A 16,285-nucleotide genomic window follows, 5' to 3' on the forward strand; every position below is an offset into this window, starting at 1 on the left:
AACCCTATAGGTGGAACAACATTATTAACTAACCAGTACCCCGGAGCTCTTGACTCTAGCTGCATATGTATCAAAAGATGGCCTACGAAAAGAGGAAGTCAAAATATCACTTTTTGCAGATGATATGATAGTATATATAAGTGACCCTAAAAATTCTACCAGAGAACTCCTAAACCTGATAAACAGCTTCGGTGAAGTAGCTGGATATAAAATAAACTCAAACAAGTCAATGGCCTTTCTCTATACAAAGAATAAACAGGCTGAGAAAGAAATTAGGGAAACAACACCCTTCTCAATAGTCACAAATAATATAAAATATCTTGGCGTGACTCTAACTAAGGAGGTGAAAGATCTGTATGATAAAAACTTCAAATCTCTGAAGAAAGAAATTAAAGAAGATCTCAGAAGATGGAAAGATCTCCCATGCTCATGGATTGGCAGGATCAACATTGTAAAAATGGCTATCTTGCCAAAAGCAATCTACAGATTCAATGCAATCCCCATCAAAATTCCAACTCAATTCTTCAACGAATTGGAAGGAGCAATTTGCAAATTTGTCTGGAATAACAAAAAACCTAGGATAGCAAAAAGTCTTCTCAAGGATAAAAGAACTTCTGGCGGAATCACCATGCCAGACCTAAAGCTTTACTACAGAGCAATTGTGATAAAAACTGCATGGTACTGGTATAGAGACAGACAAGTAGACCAATGGAATAGAATTGAACACCCAGAAATGAACCCACACACCTATGGTCACTTGATCTTCGACAAGGGAGCTAAAACCATCCAGTGGAAGAAAGACAGCATTTTCAACAATTGGTGCTGGCACAACTGGTTGTTATCGTGTAGAAGAATGCGAATCGATCCATACTTATCTCCTTGTACTAAGGTCAAATCTAAGTGGATCAAGGAACTTCACATAAAACCAGAGACACTGAAACTTATAGAGGAGAAAGTGGGGAAAAGCCTTGAAGATATGGGCACAGGGGAAAAATTCCTGAACAGAACAGCAATGGCTTGTGCTGTAAGATCGAGAATCGACAAATGGGACCTAATGAAACTCCAAAGTTTCTGCAAGGCAAAAGACACCGTCAATAAGACAAAAAGACCACCAACAGATTGGGAAAGGATCTTTACCTATCCTAAATCAGATAGGGGACTAATATCCAACATATATAAAGAACTCAAGAAGGTGGACTTCAGAAAATCAAATAACCCCATTAAAAAATGGGGCTCAGAACTGAACAAAGAATTCTCACCTGAGGAATACCGAATGGCAGAGAAGCACTTGAAAAAATGTTCAACATCCTTAATCATCAGGGAAATGCAAATCAAAACAACCCTGAGATTCCACCTCACACCAGTCAGAATGGCTAAGATCAAAAATTCAGGTGACAGCAGATGCTGGCGAGGATGTGGAGAAAGAGGAACACTCCTCCATTGTTGGTGGGAGTGCAGGCTTGTACAACCACTCTGGAAATCAGTCTGGCGGTTCATCAGAAAACTGGACATAGTACTACCGGAGGATCCAGCAATACCTCTCCTGGGCATATATCCAGAAGATGCCCCAACAGGTAAGAAGGACACATGCTCCACTATGTTCATAGCAGCCTTATTTATAATAGCCAGAAGCTGGAAAGAACCTAGATGCCCCTCAACAGAGGAATGGATACAGAAAATGTGGTACATCTACACAATGGAGTACTACTCAGCTATTAAAAAGAATGAATTTATGAAATTCCTAGCCAAATGGATGGACCTGGAGGGCATCATCCTGAGTGAGGTAACACATTCACAAAGAAACTCACACAATATGTATTCACTGATAAGTGGATATTAGCCCCAAACCTAGGATACCCAAGATATAAGATATAATTTGCTAAACACATGAAACTCAAGGAGAATGAAGACTGAAGTGTGGACACTATGCCCCTCCTTAGATTTGGGAACAAAACACCCATGGAAGGAGTTACAGAGACGGAGTTTGGAGCTGAGATGAAAGGATGGACCATGTAGAGACTGCCATAGCCAGGGATCCACCCCATAATCAGCATCCAAACGCTGACACCATTGCATACACTAGCAAGATTTTATTGAAAGGACGCAGATGTAGCTGTCTCTTGTGAGACTATGCCGGGGCCCAGCAAACACAGAAGTGGATGCTCACAGTCAGCTAATGGATGGATCATAGGGCTCCCAATGGAGGAGCTAGAGAAAGTAGCCAAGGAGCTAAAGGGATCTGCAACCCTATAGGTGGAACAACATTATGAGCTAACCAGTACCCCGGAGCTCTTGACTCTAGCTGCATATATATCAAAAGATGGCCTAGTCAGCCATCACTGGAAAGAGAGGCCCATTGGACTTGCAAACTTTATATGCCCCAGTACAGGGGAATACCAGGGCCAAAAAGGGGGAGTGGGTGGGCAGGGGAGTGGGGGTGGGTGGATATGGGGGACTTTTGGTATAGCATTGGAAATGTAAATGAGTTAAATACCTAATAAAAAATGGAAAAAAAAAAAAAAAAAAAAGATGGCCTAGCCGGCCATCACTGGAAAGAGAGGCCCATTGGACACGCAAACTGTATATGCCCCAGTACAGGGAAACGCCAGGGCCAAAAAAAAATGGGAATGGGTGGGTAGGGAAGTGTGGGGGAGGGTATGGGGGACTTTTGGGATAGCATTGGAAATGTAATTGAGGAAAATATGTAATAAAAAAAAAAGAAGACTTGCCTTGGTCATGGTGTCTGTCCACAGCAGTAAAACTGTGACTCCGACTAATATAGAAATTGGTACCAGCATAGTGGGGTATTCCTGTGACAACCTGACCATGTTTTGGGGAGGACTGTGGAAGGACTTTGGAACTTTGGGCTAAAAGATCCATTCGGTGTTAAGAGCTCTGTGAGATCAAGAGCAATGTGGCTGAATAAACCCTTTCCTCCCATATTTGCTTTGTGGTCATGATGTCTGTGCAGGAATAGAAACCCTGACTAAGACAGGGGATGAATAACTGGGGTAGAAGCCTCCCTCATTGGGAAGCAGGAATGGTTTTAGCTTTAGAAATTGGAATTCCAACTTCAGAAATTTGGGAGGTTTTTGCAAAAGGCAGTTGGGTGATGAGCTTTGGGTACCAGTCATATATTTTTGTTACCTGACAGTCAAAGAGAAAGGTTCATAGTGGACAAGCACTATTGAGAAGCTTATGATTTATAGACAAGTCCTGGGCGCAGGGAAGACCCCCTACCCCACTGGTGTCCGGGTGCACTGAGGGGTGGGTGATGTCATCCTGAATGCTGACTTCATTGGCCTTCCCACTGAAACTGTTTGTCTATTGGCTAAGAGGACCTACAGTCCGGTAGCTGATTAGATGACAACCTCGCCCCGCCTCCAGAGGACTGTTGCTTGGCAACCAGTTTGCTTTGTCCCGCTGAGCTAACATAGCCTTTACTTGTCAGGTAGAAAGAGAACTTGGCAGTGCTGCTTCGGGTTTGCATTTTTTTCCTCTTGGCCAGCCAACAACTCCGGCATCTCTCAAGTGGTCCCCAAGTTTGTCTAGGGGTGGAAGCTGAGACAGCCCAGATAGGAAAGACCCCAGTCTTCCTTCGGGAAGTTCCCGTCTGGAGGAGTCAGAAAAGAAAGTCACTGTTAAATCCTAATCTTAGCAGTTACTTGACTACGGAGTGAGTAACCGTTAACCAGGGGTCAGAGGGTGACCGGAGACCTCAGTCAGGAACTCTGCCCTGAGTAAACCAAGACAAGTAGCAACCTCAGTATGTACTCCAAAGCTTACATCTTGCTGGAAAGAGAATTCAGGGAGTTAAAACGTGACACAAGAAAGGTAAGTACAGCAGCCTGAAGGGGTCTGTTTTCATCCAGTGATGCTGTTTAAGAAGCAGGTTAGTCCGTGTTTATTCTGTAAACCATGATTTAATTACACCAACTTTTCAACTACAGTATTCTTTAATAACTACTGTTTCAAAATAATGATGTAACAATTTTAAGTACATTGTGCAGGGCAATTCCTAGTGAGCTGAAGCCGTGAGTATCAGTCTGCCAAGCATGGGCTGGCAGGTTCAGGTTGCACTCATGAATACTGTAAACTGAGTCATGTTTTGTTTGCTGACCAGCAAACGTAATGCTTAGGGAAGAGTCAGTATAGATATGTCTCCAGGGTCAGGATCCTCCGCCTCCCTCCTCTTCCTTCCCTTCTCCTCCTCTTCCTGCTGCTTCTCCTCCTCCTCCCCTTCCTTCTTTGTTTGGTTTGGTTTGTTTTGGTTTTTCGAAACAGGGTTTCTCTGTATAACTGCCCTGGCTGTCCTGGAACTCTGTTTGTAGGTCAGGCTGGCCTTGAACTCAGAGATCCTCCTGCCTCCTGCCTCCTGCCTCCTGCCTCCTGCCTCCTCCCACTACCACCCGACACACTATATCATTTTCCAATCCTTTGTTTTTAATTTTCGTGTTCTACTGCATACTTTCCAGTACTTTCTTTCTTATGTCTTTGCCTTCTAATTTTAATGCAGAAGGAAAAAAAAAAAAACTACCCTTTGTTCCAATGTCACCAGTGAAGTTATTGGCATTCATTTGTGCCATGGACTAATATATGGAAAATGAAAAATAGAGAATGAGGAGAAAGGGAAGTGGCAAAAAGCAAACTTAGAAACAAAGCCATCCATAAAAGAGTGTGTGCAGAGGTGCTAACAATAGCCTTGGTGGTGGTAGTTCATAATACAAGTTCTGTTTTACTCCTACTATAAACACATTAAAAAAGAAAAAGCCCTCCTCAGAGATGCTTAAGATCAGCTATATAAACATTACAGATGCATGACCTCATGTTGAATAACATTTCTGTTCAATCTAGACATTATCGTTCTCTGGCATAATAGAACTCAGTGATGGGTTTATATCAGTACAGATAATGCATGCAGACAAATACAGTGCTCACCTTGACAGTCACCTAGCAAACGCAATCACTGTGCTGGCTCAGGAAGAATTTGCTGAACTTAAGTACACTCAGCATAGCTGTTAAGGTTTTCTGTGAAGCTCATTCTTGTCTCTTCATAGAGACGCTACTTGAGTGTAGGAAAGTTTGTTTTTACATACAAAAGTAATCTTGACATTTTAATTTTGTTTTCTTAAATAAGTTTTATAAAGTTTAATATGAAAATTAATTTTTAAAAATAATCACACGTCAAAATTAACCAGATGGAAAGTAAATACACTCCAATGAGCTTCCCGCAGTCAGAATGGCATGTGGGAACGGACTCTGCAGATCTTCACATTGGAGTTCACACTTCCACTGTTAGATATATTTTTATGCACCTATCCATTGCCAAAACCAAACAAAATCCATATCAGAGTTAGAACTAGAAAAGTGATTTGTTTTATATTTCCTTTCATAACACAAGGAAAAAAATCCAACTCGTAAACATAGGAAATTGAGGTAAGCTTGGAATTTTTTAGTGAAAATGTTCTTACATCATGCCTTCCACGTGATATCCGAATCATCTTCAGAAACCTTCAGGAAACACACATTTTTTTTCAAATTTCCAGCTATTCTCTTCTTTTCTAATTGGGATCATAAATGGCCATACCCTACACACGTACTGCATAGACACACTGCCCAGCCTCTCTTCCCATCCTACCAGTGGTTTCTACTCTTAGGATTTTGTTACTAATTTACTATTATTTCATGTGTTTCCTGACATCTACCTTAACGTAAGGCATGTAACACCTCCATATATCAAGAACTATTAAGAAAAAAAATCAAATTTTGAAATTCAAATTAGGGCCTGAGGGTGTTCAATGCCCCAGTGTAGGGGAAGGCCAGGGTGGGAGGATGGGAGTGGGTGGGTGGGGGAGCACCCCCATAGAGGCAGAGGCAGGGTGGGATGAGGGGTTTCCAAAGGGAAGACCTGGAAAGGGGAAAACATTTGAAATGTAAATAAAGAAAATATCCAAGAAAGAAAAAAATAAAAAAATATATACCCAGAAAGGTAAACACCTGGATCCTATTTTTAAAAAAGAAGGAGAAAAAGAAAAGAAAAATTCCAAATTTTGAAATTCAATGTAACCCAGTATCTGATTTTTCAAAACTGTGATAGATATTTCAGGTTACATTAATTAATTAATTAGCTAACTAATTAATTAATGTATTTATCTATGTATGTATGTATTTGTTTGTTTGTTTATATGGCAGGATATTACTGCTTATCCTGTAAGTGATGATATGATGAATTGGAAAGCTGAGATTGAAGGTCTTCGCAATTCAGTTTGTGAAGGTTCGTGTTTTAAAATCAATCTGTCTTACAGAGAGAACAAGAGGGAGGGAGGGAGAAAGGAAGATCGAGGAAGGGGGAAGAGAGAGGGGAGAAGGAAAGAGACAGAGATAGAGACAGAGAGAGTCAGAGAGACAGAATAAGAATTGAATCCAGGGCCTCACTCCCATCCCTAATGTTACTGAGTTTTTAAGAAGCAAGCACAATAAATACATTTATCAAGGATGTCTGCCAACAATCTTCAGGAAATCAGAGAACACCAATCAAAATTCCTGTTACTTCAGCTTTCCACAGTTATTTCCCCATTATGATTTCCCCCTAAACTTCCAGAAGTCAAATCCTCAAGGAAATGGCCCACTATAAAGTTTAATAGTCATGAGTTATTCCAACTATTTATTTAAAAGAGATCCTTTGAGTGGCGGGGATGAGACAATCACATAAAGCAACAATGACAATACTATAGATGTTGCTATGGATTTTGGAGAGAATGCCAAAGATGGGAGAAGGATCAGCGATCACACGTGCAGAAGTCAGGAAGGCTTTCTAAGGAAGCAACTTTTAAGCTGACCTGTGAGCACTGGCCAAGTTCAAACGAGGAACAACATCAATGCTACAGTCAGATTCTGGGAAGGGTGAGGTCAGCCATTATGGGAGGAGGCAGTGTGAAGGAGACAGAGGTAGTGAATGGACAGAGTGGTGGGGAGACTGAAACTCAGTCCAGTTAGATGGTAAAGGGTCTAAGTCTGCAACACAGACTGGTCTATGTATTGTGTAGGAATTTAAGAAAATCATGGGAAAATCTGGTGAGATGGCTCAGTGAAAGCACTTGCTGCCAAGCCTGATGATATGAGGTCCACTCCTAGACCCCAAGTGGTAAGAAGTGAAAACAAACTCTGGCAAGTTAGTTACACACACACACACACACACATGCACACACATGCATGCACATGTGCCATAGAGAGAAATAAATATAAATAATGTAAAAATAAATTTAAAGAAGAAAATGACATTTAAGGGAAAAATAAGAAAATTATGAATAGGTTTAATCATAGAAAGACCTCCAGTGTTCAATAGCATTGTTCATTTCTATATTACAGGACTTGTTTTCTACCTGACATTAGAGTTTTCACAAGAGTACAATTCTGTTCCTCCAAATGTGAAATTTACAACAATTCCTTTTCATCCAAATGGTAAGGACTAAGACTCTTCCTATTTTGACTTTGTTGGCTTTGTCTATGCAATCCTGTGTGTGTGTGTGTGTGTGTGTGTGTGTGTGTGTGTGTGTAATAACCATGTTCTTTCTCTGTTAGCAACTTATAATAAAAGTAAGAATACTCACTGGGGAAAACTTTAAAAGGCAGAAAAACTGGCAATCTCTTTGAATCCTAATAGTTTCTAAGACCATTTTCAATATTTTACTAAATCCATTCTCATTTTTCTACATAGTTGAGATGTAATTTTGAATCTAGCTTTACTTTAAATGGCCTGGTCTTTTGCCTGCATTAAAATTTTTTTTCAGGGGCTGGAGAGATGGCTCAGCGGTTAAGAGCACCGACTGTTCTTCCGAAGGTCCTGAGTTCAATTCCCAGCAACCACATGGTGGCTCACAACCATCCATAACAACATCTGACTCCCTCTTCTGGAGTGTCTAAAGACAGCTACAGTGTACTTACATAAAATAAGTAAATAAACAAACAAATCTAAAAATATATTTTTCAATTATGTATGCATATGAAGGGGGTGGTTGTGCCCATGAGTGTGGTGCCCATGGAGACCAGAAGAGGGGTTTGGATGCCCTGGATCTGGAGTTCCATGCAGTTATGAACGATTCTGTGAGAATGCTGGGAACCAGACTCAGCAATGCTCTTAAGTGAGGAGCCCATCTCCCTGGCCTCTTTCCTGCATTTGTATGCCTTGTGTGAAAGATCATTTCAAATAGCTGAATAATACACATAACCATGCTTCATTTATTATTTTAGTTGAATGTAATTTTTCACTTTATAAAAACGATACACCAGCCAACTTAACCTTTGAGAGTGAGACTGTGTTAGCTTGCTGGGTTGGATAACTTAGACATGAAACAGTTTCCTGAAGCATTGTATTGTTTTTAATTGACTTCTAAGGAAGGCAACCATGTAATGTAGCTCTTTGTGGGTTTGTATGGAAGTCGTTCCATGAAACTACTGAAAACCATGACATGTAAATTATCTAAACTGTTTTTTAAACCCTCTGTAGCTATACACATTGTAAACAAACTAAAAAATAACAACACTGCATTCTGCAAACTTGGGGAAGGTTTATGGTACACAAGACATACCATCTATACCCCATTAAGAAAACTCTTGTGAACTAGCAGAAAATGGCATGAAATCTACCAACAAGCACAAGATATAGAAAACACAACAGAACAATCACATTATGAAAAAAATAGATGCAAATTAAATCACAAAATATGATTTATCACTTCTGTTTACAAAATGTAAAAGACATTAAAACTCAATTTTAGTAGGCTTGGGCAGACACTATTCCTTGATATAATGGTAACCTGTTAGGGAAGTGATTTGGCAATTTCTAATCAGCTATAACGTACATATATCCCTATGGGCTAAAACTCCAGGTTTATAGATTATTCATAGTCAATACGTCGTAGCACAACAGTACGCTATATTGAAGGGTGCTTGCTCCCAGTACACTTAATCTGAAATGTATAGGAGAGGTTGCAACAAGCTATGGGCTAAATCTCTGAATTACTTAACAAGGAAAATGCTATGTGTATGGTTAGTGTGACATATTGTTTCAAAAATAATAACAAGAAAAACCCTGCACAAGTCAGTATGAATGTTTTTTTTTAATAATTTTGATCCTCGATTGAACCCATGGATTCCGAACCTACGTATACAGGGAACACACTATAATCACTCTATCTGTTAACATAAGAATTATTTTTTTTACATAGAAGAATATTAAGTGAAACTCCCTTCATACTTCATCTTTCCCCTACATAGAAAAAGGAAGACCCAAGAAATCTGGACCTTCTTGATCACTGTAGTGTCCCGAGAATCATCATTGCTTGGCACATAGTAGGTGCTTACATCTCTTTTAAATAAACATATCTGGAGGCCCAGCATTGCTGACTGGCCTGATGATCCCCAAACCCACATGGTGGGAAGAGACATCCAACTCCCGCAAGTTATCCTCTGACCCTGACCTCTGACCTCTGACCATGCACCGCACACACATACACACACCAATAAGTGAGTGTAAGTAAATGTTAATAAATAAATATGTCTGGAAATATGTTGTAAATTTATTTTAGATAAAAAAAAAACCTTGAAAACAAAAGATAAAAATATTATTTTATGTGATAAGCATGGTAGCACAATGAGTATTTATACAGATGAAAGTCTACAGATCAATGTGACGTGAGTATAATTATTAGTCAGGGAAGATTCATATTTACTTTGTATTGTCTTGTATACTTTTTCTCCCAAGTATTATTCTTGTAATGAAAATGTAGTTTTGACGATGGCTTGTGTGAGCAGCAGGACCTGACTCTGTCTTCTGAGCACCCATGTAAAGCTCCATCCACAGTTACATATGCATATTACCCCAGCCCCATCCACAGTTACACATGCATGTTACCCCAGCCCCATCCACAGTTACACATGCATGTTACCCCAGCCCCATCCACAGTTACACATGCATGTTACCCCAGCCCCATCCACAGTTACACATGCATGTTACCCCAGCCCCATCCACAGTTACACATGCATATTACCCCAGCCCCATCCACAGTTACACATGCATGTTACCCCAGCCCCATCCACAGTTACACATGCATGTTACCCCAGCCCCATCCACAGTTACACATGCATGTTACCCCAGCCCCATCCACAGTTACACATGCATGTTACCCCAGCCCCATCCACAGTTACACATGCATGTTACCCCAGTCCCATCCACAGTTACACATGCATGTTACCCCAGCCCCATCCACAGTTACACATGCATGTTACCCCAGCCCCATCCACAGTTACACATGCATGTTACCCCAGCCCCATCCACAGTTACACATGCATGTTACCCCAGCCCCATCCACAGTTACACATGCATGTTACCCCAGCCCCATCCACAGTTACACATGCATGTTACCCCAGCCCCATCCACAGTTACACATGCATGTTACCCCAGCCCCATCCACAGTTACACATGCATGTTACCCCAGCCCCATCCACAGTTACACATGCATGTTACCCCAGCCCCATCCACAGTTACACATGCATGTTACCCCAGCCCCATCCACAGTTACACATGCATGTTACCCCAGCCCCATCCACAGTTACACATGCATGTTACCCCAGCCCCATCCACAGTTACACATGCATGTTACCCCAGCCCCATCCACAGTTACACATGCATGTTACCCCAGCCCCATCCACAGTTACACATGCATGTTACCCCAGCCCCATCCACAGTTACACATGCATATTACACCAGCTCCATCCACAGTTACACATGCATATTACACCAGCACTGTGGGGGCTCCCAGCAAGAGGCTTGCTGAGGCTTGCTGACCACCAGCTGACCACCAGGTTCAACCAGAGACTTCCTCAGAGAAGTAAGATGAAGACAGATAGGACAGGATACCTGGCCTCCTTCTCTGATTTCTGGGCATTCACAGGCATGCACACCCATATGCACACACACACACATACATATATTTGAATCACACACACAAAAGCCTCAAAAAAACCTCTAAATTTGAAATTTATACTATGAAATTACTACACAGGAGTCTATAAGTTAAACACAAGAGCTGGTAGATCCTGAATATCCATCCAGTGTTTTACCATTGTAAGAAATAGAAGAGAAAGAAAGAAGAGTAGAAACACCCCTTTTCTTGATGATGTCATTATGATGCTAAGTTTTGAATGATAATATTAATATATTATTTTAATACAGTAGACCCATATACCGGTAAACCCAGTATAGACTTTTTGGACAAGCCTGGCAAGTGGAACACGAATTATACAGTACTCAGCATCTTACTTGATCTACAGGTAAGAATACAGCTATTGCAATGATACATGTTCCTGTGTGTAAGTATGTGTGTGCGATTCTCTTTAATAAGGGGGTGGGGGGCTCACCATGTAGTCTCAGGCTGGTTTTGAACTCATGATTCTGCTGCCTCCCTGTCCTGGGAACTGGAATTACAGACATGCACCTCCATGCCTGACTTAATGCTTTAACATATCTAATTCTCTCACTTACTCATCACTTAAGGGATACCATGTACAGAGCATATTTAAATCCTCAAAGGATCAGAGCAAGCTGTGTCAATCAAAAATCTCTTCATCAGGAACTAGAGAGTGGGTCTTTAGCTGCAGACTTATTTTGAAATTGATAGTTAAAGCCCTTCACAATCAAAGAATACACATTTTATAAAAAGTGGGGGAGCATGGAGATGTTTTCAATTGTGGACATATAGTCAGGCTTTATTTCAGCTTCTAACCCTTAACATGGCTTCCTGTGAGTATTTCATAATTCTTTAGGCTCCCCTGCCTCATAGGCGAGTCACTGGCTACACCTTCATGTATTCAGCTTTCTTCTTTGTTCCAGAGAGTGCTAGCTGCTCTCTCTTGTAAGTTCGTATCAAAGCTGACGAATGATGAAACCAAACATATCCTCTTGTCAGGTCAATGTCTGGTTCCCAAATGTCATAGTCACCAAGGGACCCACATCCTTAGAAGCATATACCTCCATCTTAAGTTAGGCCCTCACACATCAGTTAATGAGAAAATACGAAATAACATTTGCCAGGCATGCTTTGGTAACTAAGATCCTCCCGGCAGCCAGAGACCAAGAACTTGCCCAGGAAAAGAAGTTTCACCTGCTTTCCACCCACTTTGAAAGGTATAGTGGGATCCGCACCGAATTCTTATTTAGGCAATTATTATAATCATGAAAATGTAGCTTGATTGTGCTTCCCAAAGAGAAAACTCCAGTATTAACAAAGAATTCTTACTGGTTTTGAAATGTTGGATGTCAAATGATTACTTTCATTAGTGAAAGTCTGCTATAACTTCCATAATTTTTGTTTTGTGTTCGCTTATGGTTTTCTGTGTGAGTTTATTGTTTACTGTGTGTATGTAAGGGTGCGTGTGGGGGGCAAAAGACAACTTGCTGGAAAAGTTTCTTTCCTTTCACCACGTTGGCCTAGGCCTTTCACCAAGTGGTGAAGCTTGGCAGTAGGCTTTACCCATGAGCCTTCTCTGCTGCCCTATTTCTTTTGTTTGTTTGTTTTGAGGTAGGGTCTCACTCTGGCCTCCAGTTCACCATCACCTGCTTCCATCTCCTAAAGAATGTCTGTTTGCCACCACACGTGACATTTTCATAATTTTCACTTTTAACTTTCTTACATTTGTCTCTATTTAGGGGTGGCAGGCCATGAAACACATGTGGAGGTCAGAGAACAACTTGTGGGAGTCAGTGCTCCTTCCACAATGTGGGTTCTAGGGATTGAACTTAAGTAGCTGGGCTTGGTAGCAAACCCCCTTACACACTTAACAATCTCTGCTTGCTACCTGACTGCTTGCATAACATTTAAGCCATGCTTGTTCATTTTGCCTCACATCTACATTTAAGCAGCATCCTTATCCATTTTTTCTGTTGCTCTGATGAACATTAGCCAGAATTCACACAGAGATGAAAGGGTTTCTTAGACTTACATGTTGTGATCATAGTCCATCACTGAGGAAAGCCACGGCAGGAACTCAAGGCAGAAACCTGGAGTCAGGGGCTGAAGCATGGAAGAGCACTTGTTCCTTGTGGCTTGCTCACCTTGATACAGCCCAGAAGCACCTACCTGGAGGTGATGCTACCTACGATGGACTGGGCCTCCCACATCAGTCATTAATCAAGAAAATGCACCATTACTCACCCACAGGCTCACCCACAGGAGAAGCTGATAGAGACACAGTTCCTCAATTGAGGTTTCCTCTTCCCAGATGGCTCCGCTTTGGGTCAAGTTGACTAACAAAACCAAATGGCACAAGTAGCAGTGAGTGAAGAGATTTTATTAGCCTGCATATTATAACATGCTATGTTCAAAGTATTAAATTATTAAATATATATTTGCAGTTTAGGGTAAAGCAAAAAAAAAATTGAGGTTATTAAATACAGTCTAGCAGAACAATTTTGGTCACCACCGGGTCCCTGTTTGGCCCAGGTGCATGGATTCTGTGGTATGCGGAACATTCAAGAGGTTCCCCTAAGACACTAACCTATGCGCTGTTGTGAATGGAATAGGTATAGATTTTGGGTTATCAGTGAGGTAACCTTAGTGAAGAAGATTAGTTTATACTGTGCAAAGTGCTCAGGTCTCAGAGCATTAGAAGGTAGAAAAGTGAAACCAGATGACAGGAAGTGGCCAAAGAAGTCCGATTTCAAGTTCAAGGAGGTCCTCTCATACCATGACTGGCTCTGGCAAAGGCAACTGACGACACCTCCGTAGAGGCAGAGGGTGGCACACAGCTAACAGTCTGGACAGTAATGATCCTGAATCCTATGGCTACAAGGGATTAAATTCAGCCAACCTCACGCTTGGAAGAACATGGAAGAACATGGAAGATGCTTCATGGAAGGTGCTTCATCCAGAATCTTCTCACAGGAGCCCAGCCTGCTGACACTCGGCTTCTGACCTCGTTAAACCTGGAAACTAGTCCTGCACCCTGGATTTTCCACCTAAATACAGAGATTATAAGATTGTATCTTCTAAGATGATAATTTGTGGTAGTGACAACAATCATAGAAAATTACTACTGATAGTAAATTAATCAATTAATGACCTAAAAGGGGTATGGTCATGTGTGTAAGCTCCAGTATATGTGTGTTTAGCCATGATCTAATGTGGTCTCCTGTTAGTATGTAACGGGAGTTTTTTCCAATGCTTTACATAAAAATCCACTTTAAATTTAAAATGTGATAGGAATGAATGTTATAGTAAAAAAAAAAAAACCCCACTTTTGCTTTGATCCTAGTGTTTCATGAATACACAACATAAAACCAAGATAGAGTGATTTTCCTGAGGATATTTTTTGTGTCTTTTGTTTATTTGTTTGGCGTTTGTTTGCTTGCTTTTTCAAGACAGGGTTTCTCTGTATAGCCCTGGCTGTCCTGGAAGTCACTCTGTAGACCAGGCTGGCCTTGAACTCGGAGATCCACCTGCCTCTGCCTCCCAAATGCTGGGAATAAAGGCGTGCACCACCACCATCAGCTGTTCTGTGTTTTGTATCATCTACACCCATCTCCAGGGCTGTACATAGTAGGCACTTGCTATGTTTGTTGGGTTTATATGCGTTGATTTCCAAGAAAATTTTATTTTAAACCTGTTTGCTGTGTTTTCTTTTAGATGTTGCTTTCTTACCCTGTCCTAAAAAATCCAGTGAACTTGGAGGCAGCCCAACTGCTGATTAGAAATGCGTCTACGTATAAAATGGTAATTCAGGAACTTTTGCCGCCAGCATTACCAAGTAAGAATTGCTTCCATACTTTCCCTTGGCAATTAGCATTTACACATGAAACATTTAAAGCCAATAAATAATTGAGCAAATGAGTGACATGTAACAGATATTTTAATATTTCCTGTATCCATTTTCAGTAATGAAATGACACTAAATTGTTTCTCCTATAGCTATTCATCAAACCAACCAGTGTGATCCCTTTAATTGTTTTTAAATGTTATTTATTTCTAGTGTGTGGCTTGCATGAGTGGGCAGGCACAGTGCACGTGTAGAGAAGAGAGGAACACTTGAAGGAGCCAGTTCTCCTTCCACTGTAATTCAGCTCATGTCATCAGGCCATCGTGTGTGTGTGTGTGTGTGTGTGTGTGTGTGTGTGTGTGTGTGTGAGTGTGTGTGTGAGTGTGTGTGTGCGTGCGTGTATAGCAGTGTAAGTGTGTGAATGTAGATACCAAATGTTGACCCTGTGTGTGGTCCTAAGTTACTCTCAACCTTTTGTATCAAATGACTTTGCCTGTGGAGCCATCTTGCCTGTTCAGTGTCTTCCTTTTTACAAGATCACCAATGATCTTAAACCCAGTGTATTTGCATGCTATGGTCATGTAAGTCATAGAGATGGATACTGTCAATTATCCTACAGCATCTAACTTTAATTCTCACATCTGTAATGAATGCTTCCCAGACTCTACTTGGAGTACCCCAGATATTGCTGACCTTGGCCTCCTTTCCTCTTGTTTAACAAAATATTTAGCATTTTCTTCCTGGGCATTTCTTTCCCAGATAGTCTTTGTAATGGTCCTGTGGGAAGGACACTGGAAGCCATCTAGTCTTCCACTTAGTTACTGATATCCTTGGGACCCTGCTAGCATCCTCCACTCTTTGTGCTGGCTCCTTCCACCTTCATTTGCCTGGGTTGTGTCTCCAGCCAGCAGAGCCCAAAGGGCTTTCCCACAGGCAAGCATGAGACATAATTCTTTCTTACCTCTCCTGCCCCTTCTAGAATCAGGCAGCAACCTTGCAAACTAGTACAATCGCCTCTCCAAGCAGCAGACTTTGATCACTTTGCAAACTTCTCTCATATTTTTGTCTGCTCCACCCTCACGTTCCTTATAAGACTTCACACTTCCCAGTCCATTCAGAAGGCTTGTAAAAAGCTTGTACCATCATGGCCAAGTTCAAAATTAAGTAGTATTAATTAGAGGTCTCCTCGAATATCTGCACAGATATGCATTCTTTTTTTTTCAAAGTTCTTCCAGCTTTGGCTGGCACGTTTGAAGTTGATTCACGAGCAGAGAAATAGCATAGCTTCACTCTTGGCAGAAGTATTCACTTTGGACCTAGAAGTACTCTGTACCATCCTGATAGATTCTCTAGAATAGCACTGGCTCTCAGTAAATATCTATAAGATGAATGAAGAGTATATAGCACTTAACCTAGTACACCCTCATTACAAAGAAATACTCTTTATGGTGAAGTTATAGCCATATGCTAGTGA

At 41.1% G+C, this 16,285-nt stretch overlaps 1 protein-coding gene across 1 annotated transcript in view; it reads left to right on the forward strand.

Moving 5' to 3' along the window:
• Window positions 1-3,453: 3,453 nt before the first annotated feature.
• Window positions 3,454-16,285, forward strand: part of Ube2u (ubiquitin-conjugating enzyme E2U (putative)) — a 71,279-nt gene continuing 58,447 nt past the window's right edge. The window contains exons 1-5 of the mRNA NM_001033773.4: window positions 3,454-3,834; window positions 6,193-6,274; window positions 7,369-7,461; window positions 11,234-11,331; window positions 14,682-14,802. Of these exons, the coding sequence (NP_001028945.2) occupies window positions 3,769-3,834; window positions 6,193-6,274; window positions 7,369-7,461; window positions 11,234-11,331; window positions 14,682-14,802 (460 nt within the window). The 5' untranslated portion in view covers window positions 3,454-3,768. The remainder of the gene's footprint in view (window positions 3,835-6,192; window positions 6,275-7,368; window positions 7,462-11,233; window positions 11,332-14,681; window positions 14,803-16,285) is intronic.

The sequence above is a fragment of the Mus musculus genome, chromosome 4, assembly GCF_000001635.26.
Source record: "Mus musculus strain C57BL/6J chromosome 4, GRCm38.p6 C57BL/6J".
Lineage (NCBI taxonomy): Eukaryota > Metazoa > Chordata > Mammalia > Rodentia > Muridae > Mus > Mus musculus.